This window comes from Nannobrachium achirus (assembly GCF_963921795.1).
Source record: "Nannobrachium achirus genome assembly, chromosome: 12".
NCBI classification, from domain to species: Eukaryota; Metazoa; Chordata; class Actinopteri; order Myctophiformes; family Myctophidae; genus Nannobrachium; species Nannobrachium achirus.
The window spans coordinates 61,043,836-61,061,185 of NC_137832.1; the positions used below are offsets into that span (position 1 = coordinate 61,043,836).

At 42.6% G+C, this 17,350-nt stretch overlaps 1 protein-coding gene across 1 annotated transcript; it reads right to left on the bottom strand.

Annotated features, from left to right (window-relative positions):
* Positions 1-3,466: 3,466 nt before the first annotated feature.
* LOC308296201 (surfeit locus protein 4-like) lies at positions 3,467-17,340 on the bottom strand. Its single transcript, XM_080739372.1, has 6 exons — positions 17,156-17,340; positions 10,009-10,195; positions 8,883-8,959; positions 8,485-8,528; positions 7,591-7,777; positions 3,467-5,284 (listed from the first exon to the last, which is right to left on the bottom strand). The coding sequence occupies exons 1-6, from the start codon at positions 17,201-17,203 to the stop codon at positions 5,018-5,020; spliced, it is 810 nt and encodes a 269-aa protein (XP_080595498.1). The 5' UTR covers positions 17,204-17,340; the 3' UTR covers positions 3,467-5,017.
* Positions 17,341-17,350: the final 10 nt, after the last annotated feature.

Sequence of the window (17,350 nt, forward strand, 5' to 3'; positions counted from 1 at the left end):
CAGGTTCTTAATGTTCCCCACTTACCACCTAAACCCAACCTTAACCCGGCCTAACCTCAGTAAAACTAACGCTGGTGAATGCTAACCTGGTGAAATGCTAACCTGCTGACACTGGTGAATGTTAACCTGTGGGTAACATAGAACCTGGGGAACATAGGGAGGACCCCCCTTTAGCTATCTAATGTACTACTAGACCAAGCACTAGACCAAGTGTGTGATCCACCTACACATCTTGGTCTACTTGACACTATTCAGAAGAAGGCCCTCAAAATAATTGGAGTTGACCAGGACACTGCCAGTACAACACTCTCCATCGATAGCCTTAGCCACAGAAGACAGGTTGCTGCTGCTATGGTCCTGTACAAAATGCACACTCCCCACTGCTCCAAATACGCTCCCTCTACCAAAGGTCACACGGTGAACCACCCACCGACCTTGTAGATCGGCTATTTATCTGTGGAACCGAGTCTGCCTACAAGTGCTTGTCAGGGTGGGGGGTCCCCAGTTCAAATATGATTATTTTGGGGGTGTCTGGACTGAACAGTTTGGGAACCCTTGCACCAACTAGACAACAATGACTGATATTAGATTCCGATAGTTTCCAGTCCACTCCTACCAGTCTGTGCACCCTGGCCACAATATGACTTCCGGTTGGTTCTAGCGGAAGTGGCAGAAGTGCTGTGTTACGTACGGAAGTTACGTCATGCGTTGTTGTCTTCCGGTGAAATTCTCACGGCAGAAGTTGAACAGTCTCTGCCTGATATTGTCACCAGGCTTTTCTCTTCGCAGATGAGTAAGCCTGGATACACGAGGCTACAGTCTGTGTATGCTACTGTCTGGACAATGAATTGGTCTTTATGGGCTTCAACAGTGTGTAACCTCATGTTTTCCTGATGATGTTAACATGCCACACTAACTTTCACTGTATTCACTGTCCAAAGATGTCATGACAGTCCTTTATTAGTCTGTGGTCAAAATAAAACTTCAAATAAAAGATAAATGCTGACCTCTAGTGGTTATACAGATTAACAGGATGTCTTCCAAACAACTCTGCAGACATTTCTGCAGATCATAGCTGCAGAGGGAGAATGTAGAAATCACCAGTCAAGGTTTCTGCCAGAAATGTGGGACCAAGTCTGGCTTGTGTGGAATAAGACAGCCCTGCATGACATAATGTTTATTTATTAAAGCAACGTCATCAAAAACATTACAGATATAAAACCACACCGTCTCTAAATGAAAAAGAAATGTATCAATAAACTGGAGTCCCACCATCTTCCTGGGTTTGTATAAAAGTGTGTACATACGTGTGTGGGTCAGGCACACATCAACAGAGAATGACAGATCTTCTTCTGGAAGGAGATTCATGTTCATCGACAGCTGAGCCAAGAGACAAAATAAAGCTGAGTCAGTCTGATTGAAACACCAAGCAACATGTTAAGTCCCAGAATCATGACCTCGTTAGGATAAACCACAGACCTTGTCGAGAAGAATTTTCTACCGACAGACATATATATATCACTTGGAGCTTGATATATATATTTTTTTTTTCTTTTATTATTTTGGCTGCTTCAGATGTACAGTAGGCCTATTGTAAGGACCCTGCAAGAGATTCGGTCGTAACTCGCTCCATCAAGCGAGCTAGCTCTCTTGGCGTTGCGGGTTGCTTGCCTTGTCTGCCGAGTTGGGGGCTGGAGTTCGCCTCCCGGTTGGAGGTGAGCTACCCCACTCAGTCTGCTAAACGGTACATTGGCGTCAGACGTGCGGATCCGTGGAGCGTGCCCTCGCGTGAGGGACCGCGGGCCGTGGTGAAGCGTGAGGGCGCACTTCTGTGAGGAGGGGGTAGTCTAACGACCCTGCAATGGTTCCGGACGTAACTCGCTCCTCCAAAGGAGCTAGCTCTCTTGGCTGAAACGTTACAGTATGTAGGAAACAAAGTGTTATAAAGACGACATTAATCAGATCTATTTTGAGGAATAATGTCTCCCTTATAGAATATGTCTTTGTTAGACTAATAACTATTGTGATGATAATTACGTATTGTGACAATCCGTTTTCAAGAAATTTCAAAATTGGTTACAAAGTTCACAATGCAATGCTACAGGTTGTGAACTTGTAGATTCATGAAGTATAAAATAGGGCTCAAGTAATTAAAACCAGGAAAGCTACACTTCTGCCATATATTACAACACACACACACACACACACACACACACACACACACACACACACACACACACACACACACACACACACACACACACACACACACACACAGAGATATATTGCCGTCTACATCAGCTGTGTCATCTTTTTGTTTTTGAAATGTGCCTTCTTCGGCCCCAGAATTCTTTGCAGAGTGTCGCGCAAGTGCACATCCATATCCGCGGGCTCATGAAATCATCCTCTTCATATACAACATGGTTTGTCTCTAATCCAGGATCTGTTAGCTGGAATATTGATGTTATCAGGATACTGAAGCATGTATTACAAATCAGTCCTGTCTACACAGTTACACACATATAAAAAGCTAGATACCTCCCCCGCCGCTGCAGTTCATTGGCCAAACACCGCTGGCGGAAGTGCGTAACTGTGGAACTGCGGAAGGCATTCTGCCCCCTCCAATGGGAAAGAGGGAGTCCTGCCAGTCCTGCATCTGATTGGCCTACCGAGCTTCCCATTCTGTGACGCACAAGGAAGCGTCCTTCAGAATTCCCAAGAGCCCCGCCTCAGAATTCTGGAGGCTTGCATAGAGTTATTGGGAGGCTTGCCAGCTCTCTTTGACCAACGCCCCACACCGGAGGAGGTATCTAGCTTTTTATATCTGTGCAGTTACAGGCATCGATACAATCCTACCATCCTTCCTGTATGACTGTTGTAACCACAGATAGAAGAAGCTAGATGCCTCATTCGCCTCTGCAGTTGATTGAAGCAACATGCAGCATGACTTTGCAGGTTACAACCCCCCAAAAACAACTATATAGATAGTAAGATTAATACAACACACAGAGTATAGGGCTGGGACGATATGAAAAATACATGTCACGATTGTTGTGGCAAAAACTATTGCGATTAACGATATCATCGCAATGATCAAAATATGCTCAAGACTTAAAATGGCACATTTGTTAGCCACTCACAGGTTGTGAGCTTGTAGATCTGTTATTTTTGGCAAATCAATTTGTGTAGAGTGAAGTGTACCAACTAAAACTAATTCATCCTGGTAGAGGACAATTTCACGATAAATATAAATCTCCCCGATACAATTATTGTGACGTGCTATCCATAACACAGAGTAAATATATACAATATAACTGCCACAAACGAGTTGTCTACTACTCTACTTAGACTTTTGAACCTGGTGTCAGGTACTGTAGGTCACCTACAATATCAATCGAATTTTAAAGTAGACAGGATTGAATACCAAATGCCGCCATATTTATTGTAGTTCAGACATAATTCCCCCCCATCAGGAGAGTGAGACAATGGATATAAAACTTGTAAGGATTGTAGCTTTAAAGGCATACTGTGTAACGTTTTCCATTAAACTAAAGTTATTTTAGATTAAAAAAAAAGAAAAGAAAAAACTTTCACTGGTATATTTTTCACAATAACTATTCCACATAAACGATTGTTGCGTCGTCACTAAAATTACGTAGGGACCGGAAACCAGAAATATATTTATTCATGTACTGGTAAGTACAATTTCTCCAAAATAGGACTCAGCGTTCCTTAAATATAATGCTGGAATGACAACAGCGCTTCAAGGGGTGTCGCTTAAAGGACAACTTTAGTTTTTTACAACAAGGGTTCATATTTTAGATTGTAATTAAAGAATATAAAAGATGAGTGTTAAAATTATTTAATTTACTTCTTTCTGTTGTTTTAGAGATTCTTATTTCAGTGGTTGGGGGCATGCGTACAAGTGGCTAAATATGTTATTTTACACAGAATAAGCCCATTCCCAAGATACAACACAACCTTTCATGGTTGGATGTGACTTATGGCTATGGGGGCTAGAAGTGTTACTGTAAATAGCAATAAAGAAACTGCTGGCTTATTGTGTCTAAAAATACATATTTAGCCACTTGTACGCATGCCCCATGCGTACGCATGCCCCACATCTTTGCACGGTAAACGCGATAAAACAATAGAACGAAGCAAATGAAAACATTTTAACACTCACTTTTTCTTTTCTCTAATTACAATCTAAAATATGAACACTTGTTGTAAAAAAACAAAGTTGTCCTTTAAACAGACTGACGGAACACAATATGACTTCAATATAAACAGACAGAAGCCTTGCCCCCCTGGATCACACAAACACAACGTCTCATTGGTCCAAAGGGCCACGATAGATAAAACCGCATTGGTCAGGCCTGCCCATTGCCATAATGTATAAAGCCCAACAACAAACAATAAACCACAGATATATCAATTCAATGTTCACTCTCACAGCCACCTACTTTGTGCAGGGGGACATGCTGATGCTGAGGACAAAGGGACAGAGGAAAAGATGGATTTATAACTTCCTCTTCTGTGCGCGTCATGTAAACACAGCACTGTCTGTCATACATGTAAATATCGGTTCTATTCTCTGCAATTAACACACAAGGTCATGAGACAATCTCTAATTGGTCCATATAAAAAAAAAGAAAAGAAAAACAAGACAAATACACAATGGGAATGTTGGACGTAAGAAAAATAAATACATACTGAACTGAACGACTTGACTGACTGACAGACAGAAAGAGACACATTTACGTGTCTGCTGTGGAGAATGTGTGTGTGTGTGTGTGTGTGTGTGTGCGTGCGTGCGTGTGCGCGCGAGCGCCAGGGTCCCGAATGGAGGACAGTCCGTCTTTCTATCTATCCATCCATCCTTTCATTGATTCTTCCCGCGTTCTTCACGGTCAGTTTTGGTCTTCTCTTCTCCTCCCTCCAACTTCTCCAAGCTATCATCTCTCCCTCTCTTCCTCCATTTTCTTCCTATGGAGACTCTCTCTCCCTCTGTCCCTCACCATTCCTTCTTCATGTGGTCCACGGACACGCCCCCCGGTCCCCTGGCCACCACCATCAGCAGTCCTCCGATGACCGAGGTGGTCTGGAAGAAGTCGTACTTGAGGAAGTCGTGCATGGGCTTGTAGGTGGGGATGGTCCAGAATGCGTTGAAGTAAACGTTGATGCAGAGCAGCCACAGACACAGCGTCAGTGCAGCCAGCTTGGTTTTTAAGCCCACGGCCACCAGGACAATGAGAGCGGTGCCCACCAGGTTCTTGAGGATCTACAAGTAGAGGGACATTAGAGAACGTTTAGCTCCGGGTTGGGTGTGAGATACTGCCGTAGATTAGAGTTTGTCATGATTGATTATGTGTGACGTTATAGAGTAGATCATGTGTTCATTGATTATATTAATATCTAGGTATTTATGATGATACTAATACCTGATAGTTAGGGTAGAGAGGCCTTCAGTGAGCCTCAGTAACTATTGTTTTGGTAAAGCCTATCTTGTTATGGTACAGCTCGTTCCAGAGGCCTTGAAGCCACACAGTATAACTCTAGTGTCTGACCATTCTTCTTGGCAGAACTCTTTTACCACTGCCCAGAGTGTTAATTGTACTTCTGTCCATGATATCATGTTATATAAACTTGACCACACCACCACCTAATATAAATTGTCTTGTCTCCTCATTTTCTCATGATTAATGATTGATCTGAATTCCACCACAGAGTCCTAGCCCACTGATTACCAATGTTTTTAAGGCAACTCCCCTACCGGATCAAGTCCGTCAGGAGAAGGCGCGCTCAACTCAAGGGGAGTCTTGAGGTGTAGTCTCTTAAAATCTAACTGGGTGCAGAACGGACGAGTTTAAACGCTGAGGAAGACTGACGTGTCAAAACACGTCCGTTTCTCTAAGCGGACTGCAGCAGCTATTGTGTAAACCTATTTAAAAGAACATAAACTACTCAAGAGGGAACGGATAATCCTTTCATTACCAATGTTTTTAACCAATATAATGTTAAAAGGATCCCTGGCTAATAATATAAGCCTTGTGTGGCTTAATAATTATTATAATGCCCTCTAGAACTAAACTTTTAAATGTAAAACACCTTAAATATTTTATTTCAGAAATAGTTCACCTTTTACTCAATAGGGACAACACCCACCGCAAGTTAATTTGTCCATGTGTGGTCCAGCCAAAGTATGGAATGTATGTGCTAAAATAATATTTTAAATATTGCTTTGATGCTCATATTAACCTTAGGAAGTACTAAGTTGTTTTTTTATTAGAACATGCATTCCATACATTCTATGGGGCGGAACACACAGTTGCATGTCTCCATTCCGACATGTCTCCATTTCGACACTAAGAAGGACATTATCCCATTCAGGCCGGGTACACATTTTAGTGTATGGGAGGGGCTTACAGTACATGTACAGTATGCATCAACATATTTGTTTTTGTAGGCTAATTTCTGATTTGGGCCTAACTATAGGTTAGGCCTAAATGGGTTATAGTCTGCACACTGGTTACGCTCCATAAGTTTATTGCTGGTCAACGCTTCGGTCTTAATAGATCTTCATCAGGACATCCATTTCGACACTAACCCTATACCTAACCCTGACCGTAAACCTAACCTCTATGGAAGTGTTGCCACTCCGACAATACAAAGTCAATGTCGGAGTGGCGACATGTCGGAATGGAGAGCGCCCCCCCGGAACACACTTTGCATCATCAGCTTGCAACGGGAGAGTGATGAGTGATTTCTATTTAAAAACATAACTTTTAAGCAAATAAATACATAAAGATATTTCCGGGAAGATGATCTCTCCATCTCTGTCAGCATATTGTGCGCCCCGCACTATTCCTTGGCGGTACGTGCCATCCATTAACACTTGGTACTGCCATAGTTTTGCCAGAACTAATGTAGATGAACTGCCATGTATCTTTCCTATAGTTTTTACCAGATTTTTGGTGGCGGCCTGTACGCGGGTTGTCCCGTTCACGGCCGTTCAATGTCTTGTCTTTCTTTTATAATTTTTATCCCACGATTTTGTAACCCATTTTCACCCAGTGCCAATTGCCTATGTAATCCTGGGCTCTGCTCTCCCTCTGCCACACCTGGGGAGACAACGGACAAACCTCATGCTTCCTTCAATGCATGGGTAGTCCAAGTTGTTTCTTTTCACCTGACAGGGGGGATTTCCCTGGGATGGACGTAGCACGTGGAAGGAACACGTTATTCCAACCAGTTCTTTTCCCCTCCATCAGGCGATCTGGCTGGCCAGGGGGAGGCATTATTGATATATTAATATTGTTATTGACCTTTATTAGAAATATATTATTTTGTTCCCAGTATGTACAGATTGACAAACTAGAAATAGCTACTGTTCTGTAAACTTTACTTTATATTGCATAAATATCCCTCGACTTTCTACCCGGAAATACCTCTCTACACGCTTGTTTATAAACATTCCGATCTGGTCTATACAGTAGATCTGGTCTATACAGTAGATCTGGTCTATTCAGTAGATCTGGTCTATACAGTAGATCTGGTCTATACAGTGGATCACGCTTGACGACTCACCGTGAAGAGGTGGAGCTCAAAGTGCAGCAGAGTCATGAACATGAGCACCAGAAGAACTCGTCCTCCCAGCTGCATGTACTGTTTAGGACTGTTCTCTCTCAGACTGGGAACGCCAGCAAACATGCTCTTCCCCTCTCCTCTGGACTCAGCCAGAAGCAACAACAAGCCTCCACCCAGAGCCAGGTTCCTATAGCCCAGAGGAGAACACGCACACACACACGCACGCACGCACGTGCACACACACACACACACACACACACACACACACACACACACACACACACACACACACACACACACACACACACACACACACACACACACACACACACACACACACACACACACACAGTAAATTCCACACACAGAGTAAATTCATTCATTCCATTCATCTGTATCATCTGTCATTTGTGATATAATATCAATATCAATTAGAGCCCAACCGATGCCAGGTTTTTGGATCACCACTGATTAACGCTGTTTTGGGGCGATGTTTTGTCCTATGAGAACGTTGTTTTGTGTGTGATTAATAAGCCTGAAAATATACTGTATATATTTTGTAACTTGTTTGTATCAAGTGTAAATCGACCCATGAATATTACGCAGCTATGAAGCGATAAAAAGAAAATAATAATTTGAAACAAATGGACAAGCAAAACAAATAATTAAAACAAAGTAAATAAAAGATATCTTAATAACAACTTAAACTCTCAACACATGAGCAGGTTGTAGAAATCTTTGAAACTTTCCACCTAAGTGACATGTCCAATATAGGAAAACCAGTTGAATGTGTCACATACACACTGGATGCAGAATTGCTGATGCCAATGTCGTCAAAAAAGTCAAATAATAATCGGTCGGCCTCAAATATTATACTGTATATCTCAAACTCACCTCATCAGAAATTTCACATCCCAGAGAATGCTGTAGGCTATAGTCTGATGGACAGACAGACAGACAGACAGACAGATCATTAGGTCAATAATAATTACTCAACAATAGCTTTACCAAATCTCTTTAAGAGAAGTAGGTTCACTGGGTTGCCAACTTGGTAACGCTCACCCAACAGAAATACTTTTTTGTTGAGAGCTAAAATATAATGCACAAGTACTTAGTATCGATACAATCGATTATTTGCAATGCAAAACGATATGATACAAAGTCAAACGATTATGTTGCTGTTTGCAAACAGATACAGTTCAATCGTAAAAATTTAAATTGATGCATCGATACAGTCACTACATCATTACATCCCTTATATATAGTCATGTAACAAGGTGTTGTATCGTCACCTGCATGAAGATGATTCCAAACAGTCCACAGCAGGCATACTCAACAAAGTTCCTACTGAGAATTAATACACATCCACCTAGACAGACAGACAGACAGACAGACAGACAGACAGACAGACAGAAAACATGTTCATGCCATTAGATTAAACCATAGATATTTGTATTTTCATTCATCATTCTAGAGAACAAGAGGAGACTTGTCCAGAGGACTTCAGCTACATTTGTAAAACACTAAAACAGATATTTCCATGATAGAACTATCATGGAAATATCTATCTATTTATTATCTATTTATTTCCGAAATTCCTCATGGCGTTCCATCGATGTATTATAGTTTGTGATTTAGTCTTTTCATATGGCAAGATATAAGGAGTACTCCTTTTTGTCCTGTGTATGGGCAAAGTTTAACAAATCACTTTAAAACAAGGCAGATACTGCGACATGTAATGCCCAGTATGCTCGGTGGCATTCATCAGTTGCACAGCAACTTCCTGGTTTGTGCTAGCACTCACGGTATGGGGCTGTTAAGTATGACATCATTTTGTAGGCAGAGGAGAATTTCTGCCCCCAGTTTTTACTATTTTTACTATTTACACATTTTTCTTCTCTTTGTTGTTGAAAGGAAAGTGTTAGAATTATACTTTAGTCGTTATTTTTGTCTCGGATCTGTTGAAAATAGCGAGGGACAGAAAATGCTCTGGGGGCAGATTCTCCTCTGCCTACAAAATGATGTCACGGCTTAAAAGCCCCATGGCTGGCCGCTTCAACTTTGCCCCCTGGGGGCCTGATAGGAGCCTATGGAGATTTGTATGCTTCCTGATGCTCGCAGCCGAGTTGCCTCATGGGATATGTAGTTTTTTCGCTCACAAGCGGCTACCGCAGCTTCTGTTTACCTGGTAACCATGGTAACCAGGTAGGGGAATCAGCGCTCATTAACCATTAACCCTAAAGGGGAGCACACACTGGACGTGGGCGGCTTACTTTCTTGACAAAAAGAAAAAGCTGAAAAAAAAAGCCGCGACAATCCTCAACTAACAGATTTACAAGCTTAATTTGTTAGCATGTTCTTTTCAGCAAGTGAGACAGCCATGCGACAAACCAGCTATAAATCAGTCATCTGTCTCACCCAGTTGTCCCAGCAGGTTGATGAGAACAAAGAGGGAGGCGAGGAACCAACCACAGCTCCACGTAGCAGCGATGTAGTCCTTCTGTTCACTCCACTGGAACCACATCCTGATGCCATCCTCCAGGAAGGTGCTGATCAGACAGAACCTTGCCACGTGAGGAAGATACTGCTTTGTTACTCTGAGGAACTGCAGAAAATAAATGAACAAGGAGAGAAATGAACAAGATAATTATCTTCTAAATAAATATAAATGTCATAAGTATGCCACATGATATGCTAACTGTCAAATGTGACACATGGCTCTGGTTTAAATGTGACGGTGGGGTGGTCCATAATGTAGGTCAGGGGTCTTCAACAGGGGGTCCGCGACCCCTAGGGGGTCCGCGGAGGTACTGCAGGGGGTCCGCGAAATTATTGCTTAAAAAAAATAAAAAATAAATAAAAAGATTTCAAAAAATGTTTTTTTTTTTGCCTTTTTCCACATTTATGTTAAAAAATAAATCATGATTCTATCCATTTTGAATAGCTTGAATACATGATTACTATGCAATTGACAGATTGTTGATATTATTGACATTTGTTCTCAGTTAATAAGTAGTATGTTTAGAAATGGTAGTGTTACTATGCAATTGACAGATTGTTGATATTATTGACATTTGTTCTCAGTTAATAAGTAGTATGTTTAGAAATGGTAGTAGTACGGCCCACCCTGCTCGCTGTAACTTGTACTTGTTTAAAATAAAAAAATATGTCGTAGCCCCGACCCCCCCACCCCACGAGGTGGTAGGGGGTCCCTGCTCCATCTCCCCATCAGTTTGGGGGTCCCCGGCCTGAAAACGTTGAAGACCCCTGTAGGTCATGATTCATGAAAGAAGTAGTAGTACCATAACGCGCGCGCGCGCACACACACACACACACACACACACACACACACACACACACACACACACACACACACACACACACAGCAGGAAATCTGAGGTGATACTCAGTTGACAGCAACACATCACACTGTCCCTCCAACGTCTCCTCTGTACACTCACACCGTCCAACACTGTCCATCCTCCATTCTACACTCTGTCCACTGTCCACTGCCGGGCAGACTGGTGAATTGGATGGATTGGACAGTGGGCAGACTCTGCCCACTGTCCAATCCATCCAATTCTTTATTTATAGAGCACATTTAACGCGGTTTTATAGTTTGTTTTTGTATGGGTTCTGTGTTTTATGAGTTTGTGATTTTTCTCTGGTTTTACTGTGTTTTTTTTATTTTAAAGGCCTCGTTTACTTTTCCACTGTAAAGCATTTAGTCAACTCAATTGTTTGAGGTGGCCAACGCTATGTGTCCACTGTCGAACATTGCTGGTCCACTGGACTAGTAACCTGTCCATCTAACATCAGTCCACTGTTCAGTACTATCTGAGTGTCCACTGACCACTGGTCTACGCACAGCCCCAGTAAGCCATTGGTTTCATTTCAGTGTGAAACACATGGTTGAAGATGTGAATAGACAATGACTATTGAATCTGTTCTTTGTGCGAGCAGCAGTGTGATAGATGCACAGAAGGACTGTCCACGCTAGTCCACACAGTAACACATGCCAGTATTAATTAACTCTTAGCCAGCCAAATCGCCAAAAATCGCCATTTTGGGGGGGGCTGAGGCAGCCAGATCGCCAAACGTCGCCTTGCTGATGATTTTCTGATTTTTTGGGTATTTTTTTGACATTTTTAGAGCTATAAATGACCATTCTAGCTTCATATAAGCTTCAGCAATGATATTCCGATGGAAATTACGTCATCGCCGGAAACCGGAAATCGAGCGTGTCTCCCATGTACACAAGCATATTTTTTTACATTGTAAGCCATTACAGCAACTCCGCTCTATCTCACGTTCAAAACGTCGGATTTTGATCCGGTTTGAAGTCTCTGTGCGTCTATTGGGCATCTAAGGCACATAGTCGATAATTTTTTAAGACAATCAGGCGCGCGTATGGCGTGCACGGGTCCCGCGCCGTTCCATGCTAACGCTAATGCTAAGTGGATGGACTGGTTGCTAATTTGAGGCCTTCTAGCAATCGCCAGAGACCTTAATCGTTGGCGACATCTAGTGTACACTATATAGACTACAGCCTACCAAAATGTCATGCATATGAGGGAGATATACTGTGACTCTGAAAAATTTATAATATTCCTGGCAGTATAGGCGCAAAAGCATATTGTAAATGGCTGTGTATGTGTTTTTAAGGAGGTGCTGCTGAGTGCTGACCACAGCAGATATAACAGAGATGATGAGGAAGCTACTCGTAACCACGATGCAAAATATTTTTTTATTGAAACCAATGTTGACAGTATCGTCTTAAATTTTAGTTGCAATATTAGCATCTCTATGATGCTAAAATTGCCAGTCCAGTGATTCTGAAAGAAGAGAATACGCAAACTATGCAGACTCTGGGTTATGCACTCTGTAGGCCTATACGTAGTTTAAGTTTGGGAGAGGAGTGCTGCTCATTTGATCCAGTTGTGTGCGACAACGGGCCATTATTTGACTTTTTGGATGACATCGGAGCCGATGTCACGATTTGTAACCACTTTCAACCTGGTGTCCATAGTTTGGGCATGTCATTATAGGTCACAGTAACAGGTTACAGTAACAGATTAGCCTAAAAGATGGTGGACTTCCATCCATGGATTTCTGGGGGACAGGCTGGAGGGTAGGGGAACAAGGAGAATTGAGAAAATGCCAGAAACTTAACACTTGCTCTAATTGAAACAATAACAGCATCTTGGACTGTTCTGTAGACAAAGGCTATTATCCTATTCCTAGTATAAGTGGAGGTAAGCTAACTATTAACTTTAGCCTACAGACCGCCGAGTTTGCAGCTCCCCAAACGAGACAGACACACACACACACACACACACACACACACACACACACACACACACACACACACACACACACACACACACACACACACACACACACACACACACACACACACACACACACACACACACACACACACACACACACACACACCTCATTTAAATATAATAATATTACTAGTCTCAAACACACACACCCTCATTACCACAATAAATATAAGCATGTACACCCCTAAACCTCCAATTATGTGTGTGTGTGTGCGCGTGCGTGCGTGCGTGTGTGTGTGTGTGTGTGTGAGAGAGAGAGAGCATGCTAAACCCCTCCCACTGCAGGCCACATCAGCACAACCTGGTAGCTGGTAGCCAATCACCAGCCACAGTCACAGAGTGGGAATGAATGAAACAGAGTGGTTTATTTACTACGGAGACTCACTCAGCACAGACTGTTCTGGAGCCGCTCTGAACAACATGGTTTCAGAATGATCATGTTCAGAAGAACCAGTACCGAAAACCACAGTAATCGTCTGTCTGAGCACTTCAGACTAAAACAAGACCACGCTATATCGTGACATGTTACACATCAGACATACAAACACTACTTTTCTCCTGTTGCAACTTGTTACTTTACCTCCAATTAACTAACTGCCAGTCTGTCTGAAGCAATTTATCTATACGAAACATCTACGAATTACGACAAGCCCCCCCCCCCCCCCCCACACACACACACACACTGATGAGCTAGTATTGCCTACGGTATTGATGCTCGGTATGACTCATCCCTCCAGTCTGTCAACATGTTCCAACGGCTCGTTAGGTGAATATTTTTAACCTTAATTATTCAGGGCCATTGCCTGAACACACAATTGCACCTACCCACACAGCTCACATTTTTTATGGGTCACAATGCAGACATGACAATGGATCATAGTCCTATAAATAAATCATTAATAATGAGTTTTGATTCATGATTATTATTTTATTTTTTTAAATGTATGAGCATTCCCAATTTCCATATTTGTCTTAACAGTCTTTATGAAGTGGAGGTTTAATATTGGGTATGGATAGGCCATTTAATTTTTATTGTATTATTTACTGTGGCCATTAACTTCTTTCCTATATATTACACATCATGAACATAGTGTAATTATCGTGTAATATGCTGGTGTAATTATTAGTCCTCCTGGCTACTTTTTAGCCAGGACCTCAGTTTGACGAATACAAGCACACTCGCTTCAAAACTCATTCGCCCCGGGTCATCCAAAGTAGGCCGGGAGTGGCTTATTGTCGGTATCAGCTGGTAACACACGGGAGTCTGTCCCCGTTACAATGCGCTAGACCCCTGGGAGATGGACTGCTGAGGTGGAGCACCACACCTACCATCAGCTCCCAGTACTTGCTGCATGACTTTCCGCACCCAAGTTGTGCTACTCATACGCTGAGTTGGCGGTGCCCGGTATCGGACCCATGACCTTGTGGTGCAAAGGCGAGAGGTCTACCGACTGAGCTATCCGGCGACCTCGGAACGGTCGCCACCAGGTATTCATAAATGGTAAATGGTGCCTTTATATGTCCCTTTATTCCAAAGCACTTTGTTTACATAGATTGTGCAATACATTCATTCATCCACTCACACAACTATTAATACACCGATGGAGGAGGAAACCATGCAAGGCACCAACCAGCACATCGGGAGCAATTAGGGCCTTAGGGGTTCAGCGTCTTGCTCAAGGACACTTCGACACTAACTCTGGGGGGGCCCGGGATCGAACTGGGAATGTAAATGTAACCTCAGTAATCCTCAGTAAAACTATGCCTACATCTAACCTTAATTTCTAAACTTAACCCCAGCAAAACTATGCCTAATCTAAAACAAATACAAGGACACAAGAACCGCTGGGAGCGAGTGTGTTTTGGATTGAGCATTCCGGTTACCTGTTTGACTATACTCTTTCAAGCCATGCCCTGAGGAAGACTCAGGCTCGAACCAGTTGGGAGTTTTCCTTTCATGATTTTTTTTATTTAGATGAGCACTAAACTAATGAAGGCATTTAAGTTAACCACATCCATGGCTCCCTCAGTGTGACTGAGTGTGTCACTCTGAGGTAAGCAAAAAGGATGTGTCCATTTTGACAGTCTTCTACTGTTTTAACAGTATTCTACTGTTGGTGGCCACTGTGAGGTGGAAGGCAAGTTGACAGACTGACACTACAATCAGACTAGACAACCTTAGTGGAGATCAATTACTTGTTTACATTACATTGTGGTTCTAGGTCAAATACTTCTGTCCCACAGAGACAAATAACAATATGTCCTACAGAGATACAGTGACATTTATGGTATAATACGATTACGAAGTGTAAAACTCTGATCTTTGAAACAAACATATGAACAGACTGCTATCTTTCACTACTCAACTGGACCTAGCATCAATATTACATCATTGATCCATATTCACTGTTTAAATCTGATTGACTGTGGTCCAGTCATGTTTATCTCCTACTTAGGATGTATCCTTGAAGCTAATCTTTCCAGCGAAAAGATGACTTCAAAAGTAATACAAAAAATCAACCAACGAACTCGTTTCCTACAGAGGATCGCCCCAATGGTCAACTTCAACACACTGAAGACCATAGCTGGTGCAATAATCCAGCCCCTCTTTGACTATGGAGTCCACGTATGGTATCGTGACGCCCCACAAGCCCTAAAAACTAAACTCCAAACAGCCCAAAATAAACTAATTAGGGTCCTGCTTAACCTTCCCAATCAGACTCACCTCACCGCTACTCACCAGTTAAGAGTGGGGTGGCTCAGAGTAGATGACAGAGTACAGCAACTTGCAATGGGCCTGGTGTACAAGATACACTACACCACTATGATACCCAAGTACCTGTCAAAATACTTTATAAACGTTAAGGATGTCCATAATTACAACACCAGAGGCAGTGCCACAGATCACGTTCAACCCAGAGTCAACTCAAAGAAAGGGTCGAACTCGTTCTTCTGCTACACCACAAAAATGTGGAATGCCTTACCGAAGGCCATAAAGGAGTGTGGATCACTAGCATCCTTTAAAATTGCCCTAAAAAACCACTTACAGGCAGCAGCCGTTCACAACTGGTAAAAACCTAGCCCAACCCTACCCTCCCTGCCCCTTCCTTGTATATACTGTACATACTGATTGTTTAGACTTACTGTTACCTGCCCCTTCCTTGTATATATTGTATATACTGTACTTACTGATTGTATAGACCTACTGTTTTCTTTTTTTCTTTACATATCTACTGCATAGTACTGTGTTCTATTTGTCTGTCATTCAATGTTATATGAGATACTTTAATGGTTTCCTGTTGAAATAAGCTTAGTCTTTTCATGGATCTCCTTTTAGTAGACCTTGTACCAGTGAACTGTACCGTCATGAATCTGTACATTTTCCTATGCAAACTTCTAATAAAGCCTTCAATCAATCAATATAAATAAACACAGTAAAGCTGCTGCAGCACGCAACTTTGTAGACTGTACATTTATATCTCATGTAGTTGTATCATGGCTGTTTGTGTGTGTGTGTGTGTGTGTGTGTGTGTGTGTGTGTGTGTGTGTGTGTGTGTGTGAGTGAGTGAGTGAGAGAGAGAGAGGGATGTATAAAAAATATATAACACGTTGTCCTAACTTTTTTAGGGTTAATCCTAGACCTCGGATGGATGCTCGCATTGTGATTGGCTACTTGTTAAGGTTACCATGGAGACAGACAGCGGCCCTGACAACCAACTACCCAATCAGGTCTCGGTGGACTCTTCAGGCTATATGATCTAGGTTCTGCCTTCCCTCATACGCCCATTTCCTTTTTTTGAAGAAATCCTCCTCGATTTCGAAAAACTTAACTTTTTAACACCCAACATAACGTTAAACACGCACCCTACTCTACACCAACAGATGTTACATTTACTCTCTGCATAACACACCATAACGTCGCATTTCCCCCTTCGTAAACACAGTTACACTCGGAATTATGTTTATCAGACAGAGAGCGGTGGAGCAGTCAGTCTCTGCCCGAGGTTCAGTGATAGTTTCCCGGGGAGAGAGAGAGCAGCCGAGGCCCCGGTTGGTACCAGGCTGTCAATAAAGTCTACTTAAAAGAGGAAGAAACGCTGTTGTTGACGTTGTGACGTTTAAAAGAAAGGAGACGCTCTCTGCGTCCACCCGGCGGACTGAGCTCCGCATCTCCCCGGGTCACAGTGATCGTCTCCCGGGGAGCAGTTGCTCACCTGGTCCGCTACATCCTCGGCCTGGCCCATCACGTCGTTGTGCCCCATCTCGTCGCTTTTAAGGCACTGAGAAAACAGACGCTGTATTAAATGATAACACTGACACTGGATCCTATCTATTCTGGACCGAACTTCTGTTCTAAATCTAAAGTCTGATGTGCTGCTGCTGATGCTGCTGCCGCATCCGCTACTTCT

Excerpts from the sequence above, each read along its gene's own strand:
- LOC308296201 (XM_080739372.1), bottom strand. The coding sequence starts at position 17,203 with ATGGGGCACAACGACGTGATGGGCCAGGCCGAGGATGTAGCGGACCAG. Across the intron at positions 10,196-17,155 it reads CCGAGGATGTAGCGGACCAG|TTCCTCAGAGTAACAAAGCA; the intron begins GTGAGCAACTGC and ends TATTTTCTGCAG. Across the intron at positions 5,285-7,590 it reads TTGAGCTCCACCTCTTCACG|ATCCTCAAGAACCTGGTGGG; the intron begins GTGAGTCGTCAA and ends CTCTACTTGTAG.